At 31.6% G+C, this 22,906-nt stretch overlaps 1 protein-coding gene across 5 annotated transcripts; it reads left to right on the forward strand.

The window, feature by feature from the left end:
* Positions 1-3,386: 3,386 nt before the first annotated feature.
* On the forward strand, positions 3,387-18,255 carry LOC113849185 (protein ACTIVITY OF BC1 COMPLEX KINASE 3, chloroplastic-like). Of its 5 annotated transcripts, XR_003502080.1 has the most exons (9): positions 3,441-3,785; positions 3,883-4,110; positions 5,384-5,719; positions 5,989-6,544; positions 6,842-7,028; positions 7,133-7,499; positions 10,276-10,430; positions 11,337-11,482; positions 16,394-16,597. XR_003502080.1 is itself a non-coding variant. In XM_027478888.1 (8 exons), the coding sequence occupies exons 1-7, from the start codon at positions 3,471-3,473 to the stop codon at positions 10,393-10,395; spliced, it is 2,109 nt and encodes a 702-aa protein (XP_027334689.1). In that variant the 5' UTR covers positions 3,387-3,470; the 3' UTR covers positions 10,396-10,430; positions 16,394-16,650. The 5 variants fall into 5 exon arrangements, 3 of the variants coding, with proteins under 3 accessions (XP_027334689.1, XP_027334688.1, XP_027334690.1); XM_027478888.1 differs by lacking the exon at positions 11,337-11,482 and having other exon boundaries at positions 3,387-3,785; positions 16,394-16,650; XR_003502079.1 differs by lacking the exons at positions 11,337-11,482; positions 16,394-16,597 and adding an exon at positions 15,687-15,829 and having other exon boundaries at positions 3,391-3,785; positions 10,276-11,336.
* Positions 18,256-22,906: the final 4,651 nt, after the last annotated feature.

The following is a 22,906-nucleotide window of genomic DNA, read 5'->3' on the forward strand; positions in this document are numbered from 1 at the left end:
ATAATACTCAGATTTGTAGTGTCAACGAATTAATCAATACCATTTCAACGTAGCAAGAAGCCTAATGTTAAGAGATAATCAATATTCTGCTATAGTCACACTTTATCAATACAATTTTAGAAAGAAGTATAATCTTAACAGAAGCTAAAAAGTGTCGAAAATTTTAAAAAATAATAAAGTAGTTATAGCCACAAATCACACATAGAAAGAAAATATCAAGAATAAAATTGATTTAGAAATATTTTGTTGATGAAATAAAATTGTTAAGTTTTAGAAATATTTTGTTAATATAATTTTTATTTAATAAAAAATTTTAAAATAATTTTTTAAAATGTATGTTAAAAAATTATATATTTATATTAGCATCTAATGTATTAATAGTATATATTGATATATTTACCAACAAATATATTTGTCGGTATAGTATATTATATTATTAGTATAAACTGATGATATTTATACTAACAGATTTATTTCCATTACAAATTATAATACTAACCAAAATTTTTTTATTTTAAATTGTTAACAAATAACAACTTTTTTAGTGGGTAAGATAAATATTGCGTGGTTCATGTAGAATTTTTGGGAAACAAGCAAAGGAAAAGAGTTGTTGAAGCTTGAAGGCATGAACTTGTATATATGGAAAAGCTTGTTTAATATTAAAAAATGTTAATTTTAATTTTTAGGATTAAGTTTAAATAATTAACAAAATAATTATGAATAAAATTATATTATTTTAATTAATAAAATAATCAATATAAAAAATATTCTATACATCGATTATTTTTAGAATCAAGATAGAAAGTACTTCTTAAATCAATTTAAAAAACAATTGAGATATAAAATATATTTTTTTACATCAATTTTAAAATAATAAATGTATAATTTATATTGTGCATCAATTCTTAAAATAACCAACATAGAATATATTTTTTATATCAGTTATTTAGCAATCAATGTAAAAAATTCTCTAATTTTTTTACTTTTATTGTCATAAACTTTAAAATTACATAAATTTTAATAAAAGACTCTGATTTATACAAATTGAATATTTATTTTTTTAATTTTTTAAAATTTATTTAACAACTCATGTAACTATTTCTATTTTATAGAACTCTAATATTTTTTTATTTTTTTTATATTAGGTGAGATATTATTAAATTGGTTATTTATTCACCAATATAAAAGTTGGTTGTAGAAAACTTTTGTATTAATGAATAAAATTTATTATTTTAAATAATTTAAATTTATATTAAAATTGAGGTTTACAAAATGGAATAATAATATCCGAATACAAGTGGTCGTTGATCGATGGCATTAGCTTAGCCACAAGTGTGTGCCACTCAATTATTTGTAGGCCACACGCAAATAATTAGACCATAAAGACAGAAAGATATATATTTAGAGAGCACAGAGCTTCCTTGGTTTAACGAACTATTGGAAGGCATGCGAACAATTTGACGCATTTCGATCTTATCAGTGTCAACTATTGTTTCCTTCCTTCATTCATTCTGAAGCAAACTATTTTTATTTGTAATTTCTTTTATTAGTTTTATCAAACAAGTCGGATTATTTTGCATACTTTTATCTTCAAATATACGCCTGTTTAATATTTTGTCATACAAAATTTAAGAAAACTATTAAATAATCACTATAAAAAATATAATTTAATTAGTTAAAACATTTTCAAATAATAAAATTATTATATTATATTGATATTTTATTATTCCATTTAATAAAACTATCCAAAGATGAAAATAAAATTAAAATATTATATTTTCTTATTTTTAAATAACAGATAAATAAACTAAATATGTTTTACTTTTTTCATATTAATAGATATTTTGAAACCAAAGTAACAACTTCAAGTATTATTAAACTTATAAATAATGTTATTTGCGGATAAGTTTATTATCACTTCAAAATATTTATTTGTATATTTTTTTAAAAATTATACATAAAATATTTTTATTATTAATTAAATTATTATTAATAATATTTAAATAAAAATTAAAATAAAAAGTGTTAATAAATATATAAGATTGATAATAAAAATTTTCAATATTGACATGTAACTAAATATATCACTGAAAAATATTTTAAAAAATATATATTTTATTATTAGGAAAATTTTATCAAAAATAAAAATATATAAATTTTAATTTAATAAATTTTATTTATACTTTTATAATTTGTAATAAATTTTAATAAAAGCTAAAAATATAATTTAAAATATATATTAAAATATGTATTTATGAGATTCCTCTTCTATACATTACCTATTATTAATTAATATGCAGCTATGGATGTTACGAGGTAGAGAGAAGTGGGCATGGCTTTTAAATTTTTTTAAGATTAAACTTTTATTTTAGTCTCTAAAATAATAAATGTTACACATTTAATCTTTAAAATTTTAAAAATATTATATTAATTTCTGACTTTTGTCTATATCCACCATTTTAGTTTATTAAGTCACATAAAGCTATTAAAAAAAGTTGAGAGCGCGAAAACTAAAAATGCGAATAAATTGAATGCTAGAGATTTTTATGATTGGTGTCAATTCAATTTCATTATTTGGATCTAAATTGAAAGAGCAAAAATATCTGTTGCGAAAGAAGAGGAGTTCATGATGAAACTTTAGAAGTTAAAAATTACAAACAACTTGAATGGTGGTTAACAATGACGATTTTTATAATAGAAAGATGAGTACATAAAAAGTTAAAAAAAGAAAGAAAGAAAGAAAAAACTGAGAATTATATATTACCCAATGACAATATACATATCTTTGTTAACCAAAAAACTTTGCCAATAAACAAATCTACTTGCTCACATTTTCAAATTACTTCCAGCATAATTTGAGAAAATATCTTACTTTATTTATATTATTTTTAAATGTATTTTATTTTAGTTTAAAAATTATTTATTTTAATTATAATTATTTATTTTTATGTTGTTTTCAAGTATTTAATATATTTTGTAGATTTTATTTATAAAATATTATTTCTTATATTTATTATTTCAAAGACTAATCATTTTTTATTGAATATATATATTTTTATATCGTCTCAATAAAATCTTTAATTAAACTCTATTGCATGTATAATTACAATTATAATTATAATTTTATTTTATATATAAATAATTAATATTATATATATATATATATATATATATAAATATAATTTCTCCAAATTTAAAAGATTGAATTCAACTTTTGTTATCCATTTGAATTCTTCACGGAACATTTTCGCTTAATGAGAAAATACAAGTAATTAAAAATGATGTCAAATATTTTGTTTTTTTTCTTTGTTGAAGTATTTTTTGCGTGCACACAAAAAATTGTATGCCGAGATTCAAATGGTCGACGTGCAATTTCGTGTATCTATCTTTCCATTGGTCGAAAACAAAAACTGAGATTTGGGTTGCCACTGTCCACGAGGCCCCATAGTAACACACACAACACAACCATTATGGCTACGTTGGCACAACCGTGTTCTTCATGGACCCGCGGTTCCATTCCTATTGGGAAGCGCATCCCACGACGTCGTTTCAGCAGCAGAACCAGCCTCACACACATGCGCCTCAACCCCCAGGCTGCTCTGGTCCAAGCAGTGCCTTCAAGCACACTTTCTTCACCCAGAGATGGCTCCTCTCAGGTCCTGACCCTCCCAGTGGACCGTGCCAATGAGTTGCAAGCCGAGGCCAGAGCCATGGCTCGTGCTTCCAATGCCACTCTCTACACCCCCCAACTCGTTGCCTCCAAATATGGGTCCCAACCCTTCAAGGTTTTCCCTTCCACCCAATCTTGGACACCCTTTTGGGAGATATTTTGTGGTTATGTCTTGGTTTTTGAGAATTGATTAGACCACTTTTTTGTGTTAGGTGGTTCAAAGGACCATTGAGATTCTGGTTGCCTTGGGTTCTTTTGGGCTGAAGCTATTGTTGGACCAGAGGAATGGAGTGCTTGATCAGAATAGAAGAGTTCGTGCAGCTGAGCTCAGGACCATATTCACCCGGCTTGGTCCAACTTTTGTGAAATTGGGTCAGGGGTTGTCCACCAGGCCTGACATATGCCCACCAGAGTATTTGGAGGAGCTTTCTGAGCTTCAAGTATTGTGTTCTCTTCCTTTTGACTCATTTTCATTAGTTGTAGTTGGTTAGTGTAGCCTTTTTCAGTTTCAAAAAAAATATTCTAGAGCATGTTTCAGACGTTTATTAGCTTAGACTCAGTGATTAGGGAAAACTAAAATCTGATATTTACTTATTACCGACAAATATATATATATATATTACACAATGGACAGAGTCAGTAACGGAACATAATGATTCTAACTAAGCCTCAATTAGTTACAGTTAACCTCTTAATGAAACACAAGTGACACTAGCTAATCAATTAGAGGTAATATAGTATAATAGAGAGTTAGAGACATTTTAACAAGTGCAAAGAGTAGAATTTTGATGATTGATAAAGATAATTTGTTTAAAATAATTAATCGCTGGTTTTGTAAAGGCAATCTCATATGCCTCAGCTTTTAGCTTATGGAAATAAGCCCAAACAGCTTATGTGGTTTCAATTCAATAGCTGTTTCAATAAGCTTTACAAATTATAAGTGTTTAATGCAGCTGATAAACCCAAATAAACTGAAAATAAATCCATCCAAATTGGGCCTAAGTGAGAAATTTGACTGGCTCTGTGACTGATTTCAATATGCTGCATTGCTCTTTGCTGCTTTTTTTATTTATAATATATAGGTTATTGTTGGACATTATCTAAGTTAATGCAATTCGGTGAAAATTTATTCCCTGAGTTTAGTGTAGGATGGTATATGCCCTTTATTATAAATTTTTTTTGTGAAGATTTGTCTTAAGGAATTAAAAGCATGAGTAGTTTTGATAGTTTTCTGTTAGCACACCACCCATTCAAAAAGTTTACAGCAGGAAGAAGAGTGGTAACAGAATACTAGAGCCACATGGAATTATTACTTATTTATAATAATTGCCTGATGGATAATTAATTAAATTAGTGGGGGCTGGCATTAAGAGGCAGAGATTGTAACTGTCCATAAGAGAGCAAGAGAGATTGTATTGTAACTCTCCAAATCTTAAAGACAATAAATTATAATAAAAAGTGGCCTTGTATAATAGAATGGAGGGAGAGTTAGTGAGGTGCTTGGAATTGAAAATTACAGTAGTGGGAGAGTTCAGGTCTCTCCAATACCTGTGAGGGATACTTCCTGTTTTTCTGTATTCTTCAACTCTAACTGAGTTCACATGTCAATCTGATAGTGAGCTATAGTTTGAAGTTTGTCTTGACTCTTTAATATATTTTCAAGTTTTTTCCTATCATTTCTGAGCTAATTCTATTATTGTCACACTGTACCAGGATGGTTTGCCTACATTTCCTGATGAGGAGGCCTTTGCATGCATTGAGAAAGAACTGGGACTATCTCTTGACTCCATCTTCTCTTCTATATCACCATCACCCATAGCAGCAGCTAGTTTGGGTCAAGTTTATAAAGCTCAGTTGAAGTATTCTGGGAAACTCGTGGCTGTGAAGGTGCAGCGCCCTGGTATTGAGGAAGCTATAGGATTGGATTTCTACTTGATAAGAGGTCTAGGGCTTTTCATTAATAAATACGTGGACATAATCACCAGTGATGTTGTTGCACTTATTGATGAATTTGCACGTAGAGTTTTTCAGGAACTCAACTATGTGCAGGTTAGTTCGTCAATCTTAACCATGCTTGGTGGCTTTTTCATATTTTTTCTCATTTTTTAATTGGTGATTTCAAGCAAAAATTTAAAAAGGACCTAACATTTAATTCTTTTCCAATGACTAATGTTCAGACAAAATCATTGAATCTAATATTTTGTAATGTTCTTCACTTAGTGTGTTATGTTCCCTCTGTTAACAATAAGACTACATATTTGTAAATCATATATGATTCTTTTTCAGGATTGAATGTAAATTTTGACAGGTTCCTGCAGGAGGGACAAAATGCAAGGAGGTTCAGAAAATTATATGCTGACAAGGAAGATATCTGTGTCCCTGATGTTTTCTGGGATTATACAAGTGCCAAAGTATTGACAATGGAGTGGGTTGATGGAGTCAAATTAAATGAGCAAGAAGCAATTGAGAGACAAGGATTAAAAGTCTTGGATCTGGTGAACACAGGCATACAGTGCAGCCTCAGACAGCTACTTGAGTATGGATATTTCCACGCAGATCCTCATCCTGGGAACCTTTTAGCAACACCTGAGGGAAAGCTTGCTTTCCTTGATTTTGGGATGATGAGTGAGACTCCAGAAGAAGCAAGATTTGCCATAATTGGTCATGTTGTTCACATGGTTAACCGGGATTATGAAGCTATGGCTCGTGACTACTATGCTCTTGATTTTCTGTCAGCTGATGTTGATGTGTCACCAATTATACCAGCGCTTCGAAGCTTTTTTGATGATGCACTTAATTATACTGTGAGTGAACTTAACTTCAAGACACTAGTGGATGGTCTGGGAAACGTTTTGTATCAATTTCCATTTAATGGTGAGATTATAGTATGCTTTTTATTGACTTCTCAGTTTCATCATGTACTTTTTTTATATTGATTGTTTAGTTGTTTCAGTGTGGGATAGATACACACTTTTAAAAAAGCACACTGATGATAATGTTAATCGTCTACCCATAACAGAAAATAAAGTGTTTAATTATTCTTCTCACAACTTTTATTTTCAATGGTTGAGGAGTGATGAGATTGCCTAATACAAATATTTTGTATTTACTTGTACCTGCCATTTATTGCAGAGTCTGATGATTTAGATTTTTTTCCCCTTCTTTTGGCAGTCCCAGCATACTATGCTTTAATATTGAGGTCTCTCACTGTTTTGGAAGGTTTAGCACTTTATGCTGATCCCAATTTTAAGGTGCTTGCGGCTTCATACCCATATTTTGCTAAGAGGCTCTTAACAGATCCAAACCCATATCTAAGGGATGCTCTTATAGAGTTGCTTTTCCAGGATGGGAAGTTTAGGTATACATTTCACTATCTTAAGTCCTTACTTCATTGGTTGAACATAGTGATTGAATGATTTTGAGTAAGTTTACTAGAATATTCATTGATCTAATCCGGTGCAGGTGGGGTAGACTTGAAAACCTGCTTGTCCAGGGGAGAATGGACAGAGATTTCTCTGCTAAAGAGGCTTTACAACCTGTCCTGAAGGTGTTATTGAGTCCAGATGGTGAAGAACTCAGGACTCTAGTAATCAAAGAAGCTGTTTGTGTAACTGAAGCTTTCACTCTTAGCACAATTTCTGATACATACAAGTCAGTTCCTGATTTTATGAGGGTTCTTGTTTTCAATGGCAATGCCAATGGACCCCTTATGATGTCAGAAGTTGAAATGCAAAACATGATTGAGCTTAGAGATCAAGTATTCAGGATATGGGGACTTCTGCAATCCTCTAATGATTTTGATCCAGATCTATTACTACCTATACTGCAGGTAAGATCCACTGTTTTCTGCGTTATTGTATTTCTATAAATTATATCTCTAGCGTGTTTTTCTTTTCTTATTTTACTGTTAGCAAGATGATAAATTGGGTGATCATAGTGGTACATTACAATGTTATCAATGGCGGATGGCAACTCATGGCAGAAACAAAAAAAAACTGCCATAAAGTTATGGCAGCCGCAATGGCGCGTTATGGCAGATTTATAACAGATATAATAAAATATATAAAAAAATACTATAGGTCAAATAAAATGATAGAAAATAATTAACTCAAAATATATGTAGCATAACCTACAATCTAAAGTATAATTCAATGCAAAATATGCAATTATCAAATGTCAAGTTAACAATAAATAAAAACAAAAATTATCAATTTAGTTCTCTTCTTCAACTCCAATATAATCCTCCTCTTTCTCATCCAGCAAGGCATATTCCTTCTCCTCTTCTCCCTCAGATAAGATTAATTTCTAATTCATCTTCTATTTCTTCCGACATCTCTTCATCTTCTAATTTTTCATCATCATTGTAAAGAACCATTTTCTCTTTTCCTTTTGCTCTTGAACATGCCTTGATCTTATAAATTTTTGCAGCTTTGATAGTGATACCACTTGATGGACTCTCTCTTTTCCTAGAATGACGCCTAGTATATGTTGTAGGCTCTCCAATTCCAAAAGTTTCATAATTTAAAGTGTTATCACCATAAAAAATTAAGTCATTTCCAGCATCCTCATCATGAGCATCATCATCCATTTTTCTAACCAACCACTCATTACACTCGTCAATGTCATTGAGTGTAATTGGATCAATTACATCTTTAAGATTGTAACTTTCTTTGAGTTGTTGGTTATATTTCACAAAAACTAAGTTATGTAATTTTTTGTGATCAAGCCTATTCTTCTTCTTTGAATAAATCTGCAACGTGAGTTTAATTAGAAAAATATTAATTAGTTTTTTTTTCTAATTTTTAGAAGAAAGTAGTAGGCTTGAGGGATGAGAAATTACTTGTTCAAAAACACTGCAGTTGCGTTCACATCCGGATGCAATACACGTCAAGTTCAAAATTTTGATAGCTAATTGTTGCAAATGTGGAGCTGAATGTCCATACATTCTCCACCATTGAGCTAGTTGCTGCAAGTACTTGTCTTGTGTCACTTAGTATCATGTATTTGTAGTGATTAGAGCAACAATAATCTATTTTTTAATTGTGATTCTCATTCAATCACTCACTCACCCATGTATGATGTAGCTCTGCTGTAAAGGGCACACAGATTTCATTATGTTATGTATCTTGTTTCTCAACTTTTACTACTTAGCAGTGAAACACATAATCTTGGGGTTTTATTTTTTTTAAGGACATACTAGTTAGTTGTGTGTAACCCATATTCTTAAGTGATGGTCCTATATCAAATTATACAATAAATTTGGATGCAAGCCTCAAAAGTCCTTTATGATTTAGTGGAAATTTGACAGTTATTTATTTGACATAATTTTAATGGAATTTTGTAAATATTTGATAAAAACCTTGGGAGAATCACACTACAAAAGCTAGCTATTGTAATTGGGGAATTCTAGGCCTTATAAACCCCATATAAGAATCTCATACTTCAAATGTGGGGCTCAAGCCACCTTGCAATTGGATCCTAACAATATTGTTCTTTTATGACTGTATATGGAGTAATAGAATCATGGTACTAGTTCATTTATCTTTGTGCGTCCGAGAGAGGGAGACTTGAACCATTGCCATCTAAAGGTGTATGTGATGGGGAAAATAAGGGTGTACTTTAATAATTGAACAATCTTCCTGTAACAAAAATGTAGTGCAAATTGCACTAGCCAAATATATAACAACTTTTTTGTAGCACTAATATGACACAAGACAAGTACAATACAACTCTAATACAAAGATATTTGAAGTTTTAAAGATTATAGCATATTTGAACACATAATGCAAAAATAATATACGTTAAAGATATATTTGAGATAGGAACACAAATTCTAGTATGAGACCCTGTCAGCATTAATAGATGGTCTTTCTGTAAACAAATACAAAGTAAAAAATAACAACAATGACAACAAAGCTTTATCTTACTAAGTGAGGTTGGTTGCATGGATCACATAACACCATTAAGTTCGATAAAAAATCAAATTCTCTGAGATATTATTTATCACAAGATCTCTATTAATAATTTCCTCCAAAGTTATTTTACGTGTCTTTTTCTCTGTTTCATTGGAGTAAAAATCATGCCATCCATGTTCTTCACTAGTGCCTCCAAATGTGTCTTTGTATGTGTCCAAACCACCTTAATTGACTAGTCATTCCTTACACATCCTAAAAAAAAAAATTAAAATAGATATCAGCATTTGAAAAGTCACTATTAGTCATTTGTTGCATTAGAAGTGATATACATTGAAGGATACCGACAAGAGTTATCTATCTATCAATGGTGTTTGAGTATCTGGCATGCATGTGTGACAACTAATAGTCTAATACTGCACTTGTTTTTAAGTGTCTATAATTCCTTAATCAATGTTTGAACATGGGCAAACATCATTAAGAAGTATGGTGATCTTGAAACAATGGAATGGGCAGTTTTAATATAGAAATGAAAGAAAAATTGAAATTAAAGTTCAATGAAATAATGTTTTAAGTCTTTGGTTGGATTGAATTTAAACATTTTCTTGTATTTTAACCTTTTTTTTTCAAATTTTTTATTGAAATTTGTTATTAGTTTAAATTTTATAAAATTTTCTGTTTGGTTATGAACAGGTTCTCCAACAACCTGAGGCACGCAGACTTGGGGAGCGTGTTATGGGTGGGATCACTCAACGTCTTGCAGCACGCTTTTTGCAGCAAGTACTTCGAGTGCCAACAGCAGCTTCTACGTAGATTGTGCATCTGTCAACAGATGTAGTGTAGATAAGGCATGCATTTTATTTATAGTTTCTGTGTTTGAAGATAATTTGATTGTTTGAATATCAATAAAAAGAGTATTTGTTGATTTAGTTCACTTTTTTCTTACAATACCTGAAACATAGCAAAATGAGTATGCATGAAAAATAACAGTTTGATTTTGTGATGTTCTACTGGATTTGCTGTAATGAAAGATCACTCTACTAGGAATCTATTTGCTAGTAGGTGCAATCCTCATCTTGCAGGTTAGCTTTTAAAATTGAGTTTGGTCAAACTCAAACACCTTAAAAGGTAGTACTCAATAAAGCCCCCTATGAAATAGGAGTCTACCGTACCGCTAGAGCTTAAAAGGGTATTAGGTAGCTAGCTAAGCTCTAGCTCTAGCCCTCTTCCTTCGAAATATGGGCTTTGGTTGATATTAGAGTTTATTGTAGATTAGATTTTAGGCCACCCTTAATTGTAAAAAAAAAAAAAAAAAGACTTGGCCCATGAATTTTCTCAATGCAATTAACCTGATTTGATGGATTTTCTAGTCAACTTATTTGGTCTTGTGGCTTTTCTAGTACAATCTTTCTAGTCTTGCAGCTTTCCTAATGCAATAATTTTTTTTTTACAATTTTCATGCTCCAAATGTCCTATCTTAAGCATAAGAAAGTGTGTTGAGATCTCATATCGATTATAAATATGACCAAAGTAGAGTATAAAAGTTAAAACAATTCTCACCTTATGAGCTAGTTTTTGAAGTTGATAAGAACCTGGGGAGAACCATACAATAAAAGTTAGTCCTTGTAGTTGGAGAGCTCATGGCTTTATAAACTCTGTATTAAAATTCTATACTTCCACTAGGACTCAAGACTCATACCTTGCAAATAGATCCTAATGCCCCACTGCACTCTACAATCGGGATGTCCATGCAGGTGTCATAAGTGGAAATAGCACCAAGACAATTCCGGAAAGGAACATGCAAGAGAATAATTCTGTTAGGGAGAATGGAGACAGGTGTCAAGTGATCCTACAATTGTGGGCAACCAAAAAAGTGCAAGGGTGAGGACGGTCAATTCAGGTATGAGGGATTATGTGTGAGGTAGCAATTAGTTATGTAGTATTTGAGAGGAGGAGAGAGGGGTATGGGAATTGTTGCATTATGTTTCTCCTCTCTATTGTCTTTGTAGTTGCTATCGTTGCATAGTAACTTTCTTCTTCTTCATTATAATAGATCCATAAATAAGTAATACATAGAGAGTTTTATGCACACTATCCATTTGTTCAATATTTCAATTCTTGATCTTCCCTCGTTACATTGGTGCTTTCATTCCCTCATGGCCAAAAACACTCGATGGAAGGACCTTTCCATAGATGTCAAACAACTGTCCGCAGATGTCAAGCGACTTTTAGAGTTGATGGAATCTCGGCACACGGAGTATTCTAATTGTTTTGAGAGCCTTGAAGCTGGGGTTACGTTGTTGCACGTATTGCTGCGTCATCGAAACTGTTAGCATCAGGTTCTAAGCAACCATTTCAAGTTTGTAATGTCAAACTTGAATTTTCAAGTTTCAATGGTTCGAATGTGCTGGAATAGATCTTTAGGGCGGAACAATTTTCACATTTTTGCAATACTTTAGAGGAGCAACGTCATACCATGCATTAGTTCATATGGAAGCAGATGTGATTCCTTGGTTCCAAATGATATCTAAGAACAATCCATTTCAATCTTGGATTGGTTTCACTTAATCCCTTAGAATTGGAATTTGGCCCATCTCCTTTTGAGTGCCTGTGTTCTACACTTTTTAAGCTGATGCAATCGAGATCGGTTCAAGAGTATTATTGAGAATTTATAGCTTTGGCCAATTGCAGGGCATTAATGCAGATGTTTTACTTGATTGTTTCCTTAGTGGCCTCAAGATTGACATTTGGAGAGATGTTATTGCTCAACATCCAACCTCCTTGTTAGGTGTTGTTTCATTGGCTAAGCTTTTTGAAGAAAAATAATTGCCTAAATAGAAACCACCTCAGCCCACCCTTACTAAAATTACCAACCATCATCCCTTGCACAAACAACCAAATCAATGAGCCTACCACCCTTGTTATCCAACCAAAACACTATAAACCCATCCAACCAGCAATCAATTAAGTTTTCCAATGTTAACAAAATATCTGCAACTGAAAAGCAATTGAGAAGAAAGAATGGATTGTGTTTCACTTGTGATGAGAAATTTTCACCTAGTCATAGATGCTCGACAAATAATACTATTATTACAATTAGAGAACTTGAAACTAAAACTTGACCCACCTGAGGAGGACAGTATCCATCAGATTCAATCACTGGAATAGGAACATCACCTTTCTTTTAATGTTCCCAAAGGAGCCTCCGCCTCAGGCATTGGTATTGTGTGATTTCAGGGTATTATCAATGGGGTGAAGGTTCAAGTACTACTCGACAGTGGTAGTTCAAGCCAAGGTAGTTAAAATTGGGATTTTACTTCAAATCATTAAGGGAAGTAAAAATGGTAAATCGAATTGTAAGATTTTATAAAAATCATATATACATGCATATAAATTCAAATTATGCATATAAAATAGCTGAAATAAAATAAAACATTAAATCACTAAAAACACTTAAATACTCCATATTCAATAAGACTATGAGGCACACTTGAAGAGCCAACAACAATGGAGCTGTGATTGTAGATGGGATAGTCTCAAAACTGCCATCACCTGAGCTTTGACCACCACCCATGTTTGAACCCATTCTCAAACAAGATAAAAGAAAATATGTCCTGGTTTTTTTTTATGACATATTGGTGTATAGTCTAACTTGATCTTCTCAATTACAACATTTAGAAGTTGTATTGCAATTATTAAGGAAGCATAAATTTTTTGCCTTATTATCTAAGTGTTCATTTGGTCTTACTCAAGTGGAATACTTAGGACACACAGTTTCTGGTCAAGGAGTAGCCGTGGATGCTTCCAAGATACAAGCTGTTTTAGTTTGGCCTCTTCCTACTAACCTCAAGCAGTTAAGGGGATTTCTAGGGCTTACAGGTTATTACAGGAAGTTTATCAAGGGTCATGCATCTATTGCAGTCCTTTGACAAATTTGCTCAAGAACGACAACTTTAACAGGGATGTTGCTGCTACTGCAGCTTTTGAACACTCAAATCTGCCTTAACTCAGGCTCCCGTTCTTGCTATTCTAGATTTTTCTAAGGCTTTTGTACTGGAAACAGATGCATCAGGGACTGGTATAGGGGCAGTGCCTAGTCAAAACAATCATCCATTTGCTTTATTTTCAAAGAAATAAACTCTCAAACTTCAGAAACAATCAGCTTATACGTGGGAACTATTTGCAATCACTGAAACTATAGCGAAATTGAGACATTACCTCTTGGGGCACAAGTTTTTAATTAGGACAGATCAAAGGAGTCTAAGGATTCTGGCACAACATTCCTTAAAAACACCTAAATAACAGTCTTGGTTGCATAAGTTGCTAGGCTATGACTTTACTATTGAGTACAAACTGAAGGACAATTTGGCAACAGATGCCTTGTCTCAATCATTTTGCATGGTGTGGTCTCAGCTAAACATCGAAATTCTACCTGTTTTGCGTGCTGTGATTGCAGAGGATACTGAGTTAAACAGCATCCAGGAGTTATGCTGCAGAGTTACCCCTCTTCAACCCAATTATTCCACACACGATAAATTATTAAACTGAAATGGTAAATTGGTTATTCCTCGGAAGCATGACTTGGTTCAGCAAATATTAGATGAATTCCACTCTTCTCCAGTTGGAGGACACTCGGGTGTTGCAAGAACCCTGACAAGGATCGCTGCCCAATTTCAATGGCTGGGTATGCATAAAGACATAGCTGATTTTGTTGAACAATGCTGCATTTGTCAGCAGGCTAAATCTTTCAATACACTACCTTTAGGGTTGTTGCATCCTCTCCCAATTCCAGAACAAATATGGGATGATATTGCGATGAATTTCATCACAGGACTACCCAATGCTAGTGGTAGATTGCCTTTCTAAGTTTTTATGAGTCAATTTTGGAAACAACTCTTCAGGTTGAGTGGTACTGCATTGGCTATGAGCACTGCATACCATCTCCAAATTTGATGGCCAATCAGAAGCTGTTAACAATTGTTTGGAAATGTATTGATGACAATCCAAAGATGTGGCTGAAATTGCTACCTTGGGCTGAATTTTGGTATAATAGTTCATACCACTTCAGTGCGGGTATGACGCCATTCAAGGTAGTTTATGGCAGGGATCCTCCTAGGATTGACAAGTATGCTACCGATTTGAATGATCCTCCAACATTGTAGGAGCTATTGCATAAGAGTGATGTTGTTTTGCATCAGTTAAAGGGAAATATGCAAAAGGCTCAGCAGCATAGGAAGAAGCAAGCTGACAAGAGGAGACGTCATGTGGAATTCAAAGTTTGAGATATGGTATTGGTAAAGCTCTAACCTTATAGACAAAATTTGGTAGCATTGAGAAAAAACCAAAAACTGGGCATGAGATTCTTTGGTCCTTTCTTTATTATCCAATGTGTTGGTCTGGTTGCATACAATCTGTTGTTGCCATTAATCTTAACCGCACAAATTCATCATGTTTTTCATGTGTTGCAGTTGAAGCCATGCCAAGGTGTTCAACAATCATATATTCCACTTCCTCTGCTTACTAATAACATTGGTCCTATATTCCAGTCACAAGTGATTTTGCAATCTAGAGTTATTCTCAAGGGAGACCAACGTATTCCTCAAGTTTTGGTACGCTGGGAAGGCATTGGTGCAGAACATGTTACTTGGGAGGAACTTATCTATATGCAACAAGCTTATCCTGACTTCAACCTTGAGGGCAAGGTTGATTTTAATGGGGTGGTAATGTCACGAGTGGAAATAGCACAAGGACAAATTAGAAAAGGGACATGGAGGAGAATAATTCTATTAGGGAGAATGAACAGGTGTCAAGTGATCCTATGATTGTGGGCAACTGAAAAAGTGCAAGGATGAGGATGGTCAATTCACATAGGGATTATATGTGAGGTAGCAATTAATTATATAGTAGTATTTGAGAGGAGAGAGGGCTATGGGTATTGTTGCATTTTGTTTCTCCTCTCTATTGTCTCAGTAGTTGCTATTGTTGCATAGTAACTTTCTTTATTATAATAGATCCATTAATACAATAATACATACAGAGGTTTATCCACACAATCCATTTGTTCAATATTTCAATTTTTATTTGATCTTCCCTCGTTATAGCAGGTTGGCTGTATACTAGCCCCTTGACTAGTCACGAGCAACATTGCAATGCCAGTATCACTGTATCACCACCTACGATGCTCAATTGCAACTGAGAAACATGTTAGAAGATTATGATACCAATTGATAAGAACTTTAGGAGAGCTATACCACAAAAGCTAGTTGATGTAGTTGGAGAGTTCAAAACTTTATAAACTCCATGTTAGAATCTTATACTTTTAACTCAGGACTCAGGTCCCATTATTAATTATGAAAAAATTATTTAAAAATTCTATGAGAAGTGCTACAATTTAGAAACAATAAAATATTTCGCATAATATATGATTTGCAACTGAAATTGAATTCATAACTAACATCATTCTGGACAAATTTCACAGAAGAATTCAATTTTCAAAATGAAATGAGTTATATTCTAGGGATTGCGAGCAGAAGATATTTGAAAATAAATATTTAAAGCTTATAATATTCTAGTTAGTAAGTCTTAAACTGCAATCTATTGTCAAAAAAAATTGGTAAACTACGGGTAAATTAGTTTTATGATAGTCAAGGTTTGTTTAGATCTCAATAGTGGTTTCCTCCTCATAATTTGCATTGCCACTTTAGTTCATTCTCATTGATTGACTTGAAACTATATGCCATACCATGGATCTACCCTTCCTACATGGCTAATTCTAATATCTGTTTCGTTTTTGTCGGGTTATTGTGAACAGGGAATACCAGATTTACATTCCTAACACAGGAGATAAAAAACATAAGGAGTTAATTGTCCAAAATTGTTTCGTTATCTTGTTCCTTTTGGATCCTCTAATTTGCAAGGGACTGTATATATACTCTTGTATTATTGATGCTGCAAGCATCATGATCAGCATAATCAGAATAATATATTTGTGTCAATTGGAAAAGCATTGCTCATGCTGATCTTGCTGTTTCTTTCTTTTTGACATGCACATAGTTTCTCTTATTTGGGTTATACTAGCATCATATGTTTGTTGCTATTATTTTGTAGAAGTGTAAAAAGTAACCACAATTGCTTCAATTACATAGTTACGGATAGACAGGCACAATTTAAATAAGTTCTTGTACGAAAATAAAATAAATGATTTTTTTATAAGTTAAAATTAACTAATGAACTTCATTTTAGAGGTTTTAATTTTTAAACGAGAATGTCTTTTAAACAGAATACTATAAGTTCATTTTGATTAATGAAAGAATTTATTTTATTTTATTTTGTCTTAATTCATATTAAGTCTTAGAATATGTTTGGAAAGGTTTATGTATAGCTTATAGATAATTGCTAATACGATGACCACGTGGCCATGGTATGTTCTTTGCTGCACATGGGCATAGGCCGCGTGTCCTGTTGCCGGTTTGACACACTTTGTGCTCCTTAATGGAGAGGGACACTGATTCTGTGGCCCATGTATCTTTGGTTCCTCTGGTGTTCATACTTTGGACTGTGTTGTGGAAGTGCCTCATTTAATTTTGTCTAGTGATGCAACAAGAGTCACTCTTGAAGTCTTATACAATGAATAATTAGTTGTATTTTATATACTTATCTTCCTTAAGATATGGGTAACATTTTACTTTTAGGATTGGCTTCTAATGCAATAGGCAACTGCACATCTTATGCAAGTTTTGGTTTTGTAACGATTCTTAACTATACACATCTTCCAACTTGCGTAGCTGTCAATATTATAATTATAAAAATTACTTATTGTAAATAGAATTGGTTATATAAGTTATGTTATTCACTCAACATTAGTATTTTTAATAGATATTTTTATAATTGCATGTCATTTAAATCAAATTATCGATATTCTCATTAAGTTTATCATTTAACACTTACAAAATAAATAAAGAACATTTCTAACGTTGAAAATTTATCTACACGAATTTAACTAATAGGAACTTTATTATTTTCGTTTTCTCGTGTACTAAGAACCACCGATGAATAGCTTCAATCAAAAAGTTAATAAATTTATCAAGTTTTTGGTTCGTTTAAAACAAAATCATTTCAATGGTTTTCGAAAATTATTCTTCTGAACGGATAAAAATTGTTGAAATTAATGTAAATGATGAAAAATGTGTGATTTCTATAGGAAAATTAGTGAAACCATCATATGGGTATAGTCCATTCAATCTAACAGCCACGAATCAATCCAAAATCAATACAGAATTAGTTTTTTTTTTTTAATCAAGCCAAAAATAGTTTTTTTTTTTAACGAATAAAGACCTAATGTCAAAGTATAAAAATACATATGTGCACTATGATATCTAACTTATTCTTGATTTTTACTTAGATATTATATAATGATTACTTTACACTTAATATTTAACTTATTTCTTAAATTTTTTAGATTATTACTTAATATGTGATATAATACGAAAGTACATGTCCAATTATACGGGTTACAATTTAAATACAGAAAAATTAATTAACCAGAATCTTCACCAATTTGATTATTGGTGGTTTCTTTAAGGATTATGGTGTTATATTGCATGATGGGCTGAACTTCGTTCAATGTAAAAATCACTTTGCTTTTACTGTGGTGAATTCTAACATCTTCCCCTTTTCTGCAAAAAGCAAAAAAAAAAAAAAACTTATGCTGAAAGTATCATATACTGTGAACCCTTGATTTAATCGAATGATTAAGAATGAATTATAGGATACCGGTTATTCAAGTTAGATTTATAAAAGGATACATTAGTAATTTTATATTTCTATTCCTTCTTTGTTTTTTCTTCCTCTTCTTGTTGTTGGTGTTCGTCATCATGTTCTTTTCATCTTTCGTGTTACGTTGCTATTTTTTTCATTGATTTTTATCATTTTTTCCCTCATTCAATTTGAGGTCATAAAGGAATTAGCAAATTGCAGAACTCTTTATCATAAATTGAAAGGTGGAAAGGCTTACAACTATGTGGTATAATTGGTGGAATAAAGTAAGGTTAAAAAGAACAACAACGTTGACTTGGATATATATGGATCATATATAGGTACATCGGGTTTATTAAGAATCAAATGTTGAAAGTGATGCATTGGAAGAACTAAGTTTGAACATTGGTTACTTACAAAGCTAATGCAGAAAATTGTGAGCTATATTTAAAAAAGAATCAGTTCTACATGTGGTGGAAATCTGGACCGATTTTGTTAGTTAACGTATGCTACCTTTTAGTAAAAATTATATCTGCATCTGGCGATGGTAATGACTAATGTAGAAGTTTGGAAAATAAGAAAGCATAGATTTAGTAGCGGTTGGTCATAGAGCCAATGTAGATAGTGTTGGGTGTTTATTTGAAAATATCCAATTGTGAAGTGAAACGATGTCGTTGGGTTGGAGAGTGCCACCAACAGCGTTGTACGAAAGCAGTTATCTTGCCTGCAAAGTTTTCTCAATTTTAAAAACTGGTGTGTTTCATTTGTTTGGTTAAGCAATTGAAGGAGTGTTGTCTTATCTCTATTCAATGTTTTTGTAGATAGTGGCGAAGTATTTAGGAATGGGTCATATACTATGTACATTGGTTAGAATAAAAAATTGATGTTTAGGGTATAATGTTTTGGAAGAAATAAGTTGCAACATTGGTCCCGTAAAAGGTCAATGTAGATATTGGCGAGGTATTTTTAAAATAGTGACTTGTACATTTGGTGGAGGTGAAGACCGATGTCACACAAATGTAATGTTTCAACTTTAATTTTGAAAGCAGATGTCCATCGAACTTATTTTGATAATGAAGGACATCAAGGTAATTTCATACGAAGTTGCTATAGTGGATTTAGATTTATTTGTTTTATGTTTAATACGTGCATGGTGTTTCAGCTGACATGCAGTTTAAAGAAATTGCCCATAACCATCTACCTTCCTTGACAGTTATTGCACGTCGTGTAGAAAAAGTGGAAGGAGGAATATTGAACATGGTCATTTGCAGCCGACCTTTGGACCCCCCTTATATCAACGTTTAACTATGAAGAAGATCAACGACGAATAATTTGAAGAAAAGTGCAACTACAAGGTAATTTTGTTCTTCCTCTCATCGATGACCAAAGTCCAGGATTTTGTAAAACATTGTATAAAGTTAGTTTGTGTTACACAGAACTCATTGTACATATAAGCAATGGGATTACATGTTTTGTTACATAAGGTAACATATTTTTGGGTTTATTTGATGGGGTCTTTGCGAAATATATGATATGTTGTATAGGCAAAGTACTGATTATGACCAAAATTGTTAAGTTCATGTAATGGTGGGATTAAACCTAGTATGAAATCAAATGCATATGTTTGTGGGCTTTATTACAAGTGTAAAAGTAGGTTGAGGGTTGTTGGTTTATGCAGTTATAGGGATCATATATTCACATTTGTTTAGGTAGGTCCCTGTCGTTAATTGCGAATGTGTACTTTAATTGATCAGGTCTATTGAAATAAAATTTTCTTACCTTGTATGTAGTGTATTTTAATGGCATCTGCCCAACGGAGCATTGGAACAGTAATTGGCAGATTGGATGTTGCTGTTGGTGAGGGTACCTTAAGACTGAAATCACCATGGTTTTATTTGCAATTTCATCCGCGAGAGGTTAGTTGGTTAATTAGGTAAAAGTAATGAATTATAGATTTTAAATATACAATGTGAAAAAGAAGTTATTTGACTAGTTTGTAATATAAATTTTGGTTACAGCATATGCCAAAAATTCCAGCGATTTTTTTCAGATCATGGTTTGATAGAATTCCTCAAATTATTTCTTTGCATGACCCAGTTGGTACAACTATAAGAGTAGATATAATGAGAGCTGAAACAAAACTGTGGCTTAGCCATGGATGAGAAACATTGGGCAGAGTATATGATTTGGAGAACGACAGTTAGTTGAAATTTTATTATACAGGAGGAGAACATTTTCAAATTAGAGTGTACGATAGCTTCCTAACTGAAATAGATTACCCAAAACATAAATATTTTTATGAAACTCCATCTCAATGTATAGAGGAAGCATGACATGAACTTGTATATGGTGCTTTTGGTGATATATTGGTTGATGAAATTGAGGATAACAAGTTTCATTTTTCATTTCAGAAATGTGTTTCTGTATTTCAGCGCAAGAACTTCTATGTAAGTTGTTTATGTTAGTTTGCAAGATGTTTTAGCATGAAAATATGTTAGTGTTAATGTTATTGTATTGAGGAGTAGGTTAATTTTTTGTGGACAGGTTTTGCCAACCAATTTTTGTTCTGAATCTTTAGCTCATAAGCAACAAAAGGTCACACGTCTGTTTATGATGATTCACATCAGAAAAACTACAACACAACATTTGTACTTATTCCTCCCATAAGTAGCATCAAAGGCAACAACATCTCCAAAGATGTCAAATCAATTTGACTCATACCATCACACCAAAAAATATGTAATAACCTCTCATTAGAATCAACCTTATGACCCCAATACAACTTCGGATCCTTAAAGCACAAGCCTATTAAGAATTTTTCTGCCTCTTTAACATCTCCATCTTGTCCTCTTCTATCTCTCTCAATCTGATTATACATATCTTTTTTGTAAAACCCAACCATGTCATAACTTCCTCTTTTGTTAACAAACAAGTTATATATTTTGCTGGTTGCAGTACCACTCTTCCTCATTCTCCGCATTTGTTCAACATCACCATGATCCATTTTGTGATGTAACCTTAACATTCCAAAATAGTTCTCATCAACCAAATTATAATCACAATCATCAAAGAATCAACAAACTACCCAGCACCCTTTATCTACATCTAAACGTATCTTCATCTCAGTCTCACAACCAATCTATTTACTATATTACTTATATTTATATCACTTCATCAACCAAACTTAAAAATTATTCTTAATTAATGTAAAAAGTCTTTTTCATACTAGTGTTACTCCTCAATTTTAAAAGTTTTATCTCTTTATTTTATTTTTATGAAATAATTTTAAAAATTATTTTTTGATTGACTACTATTTTATGATAAAATATAATAATTTATTTTAAGTGTTATAATTTTTTCTTAATAATATGATATATTTATATGGTATATAATTCTTAAATTATATTTATAACTTTACCAAATTTTAAAGATGTTCTTATAATGTACAAAAAAATTAATTAGTTTGAAAACTATCCTTGATTGTCTCTTTTTAATTTTTCTGGCTATCATCATGATATTATTATTATGATTATAACTTTTTTTTTTGTTTAGATATTTATCATAAAAAAAAATCCTAGACAATAAGCTTTGGGTTATAAAGCAATATTGAGATTAATTTTTTTTTACTTTTAAGTTGAGAGTGTTGACATAAGTAAGTCACATAAAAAAACTTTTGTTTCTTAATTTTATATTATTTTATTTAAATAACTAGAGAGGAAGTTTCAAAAATTTTGAAAAAATATAAATGTATTGCACTCCATTGATTAAAAGTTCTTATCTATGTTCATCAAAATTATTAGTCTAAAACTTAACTAAATATCAAATGAATTTTCTAGTACTCTACGATTACAAAACCTCCGGTGCAATGTTGACTTCATCATTCTATTTTTTTGTGGCGGGTAATAGATGATTTTAGAAGTCTTATAAATTGTTACATTATTTTATATAAAATATAAATGACTTATGATCTAGGTTTTTTTTATTTTTTTATGTTTTTTAAAAAATAATTTCGTAAAATAATATTTTTTTAAAACATATTTTTTAGTTTTTTTTTGCTGTCAATACGTTTACCGTACAAATGAAATTATTTTTTTTATTTTTTAATTAAGTTTTGTCTTTAGTAGTGACGAAACTACATAATTGTACCACGTGTCTTTATCTAATAAATTGTCTGTTACATAGACGAAACTCACTAAAGTGCGCCACGTGTCATGCTAATCCAATGGTAAAAACTTAATTCAAAGGAGAGAGAATGAGTGCACTTGGAAAAACATAATTATTGTTAATTAATAATAATGGTTTTCATATTTAATATTATTAAAGTAATTTATTTGTTCAAAAATGATTAATGCTTTTTACCTATTTCCCATGTGCATCTATTTAGCTTTATTTAATATATTTTCATGTTTAAATAGTCAAAAATTAAATCTAATCATACAAATTACAAGAAGAGCAATAATGACATAAATGAATACTATGTAGAAAGAGAGAATAAAAAAATTAATCATAATTATGTTTTTTAAATGCACTTATTCTCTCTCTTCTGAATTAATAATAGTTGTTATCTTTC

This window comes from Abrus precatorius, unplaced genomic scaffold (assembly GCF_003935025.1).
Source record: "Abrus precatorius isolate BTA unplaced genomic scaffold, Abrus_2018 Scaffold9, whole genome shotgun sequence".
NCBI lineage: Eukaryota > Viridiplantae > Streptophyta > Magnoliopsida > Fabales > Fabaceae > Abrus > Abrus precatorius.

Excerpts from the sequence above, each read along its gene's own strand:
- LOC113849185 (XM_027478888.1), top strand. The coding sequence starts at position 3,471 with ATGGCTACGTTGGCACAACCGTGTTCTTCATGGACCCGCGGTTCCATT. Across the intron at positions 6,545-6,841 it reads GTATCAATTTCCATTTAATG|TCCCAGCATACTATGCTTTA; the intron begins GTGAGATTATAG and ends TTCTTTTGGCAG. Across the intron at positions 7,500-10,275 it reads TATTACTACCTATACTGCAG|GTTCTCCAACAACCTGAGGC; the intron begins GTAAGATCCACT and ends GGTTATGAACAG.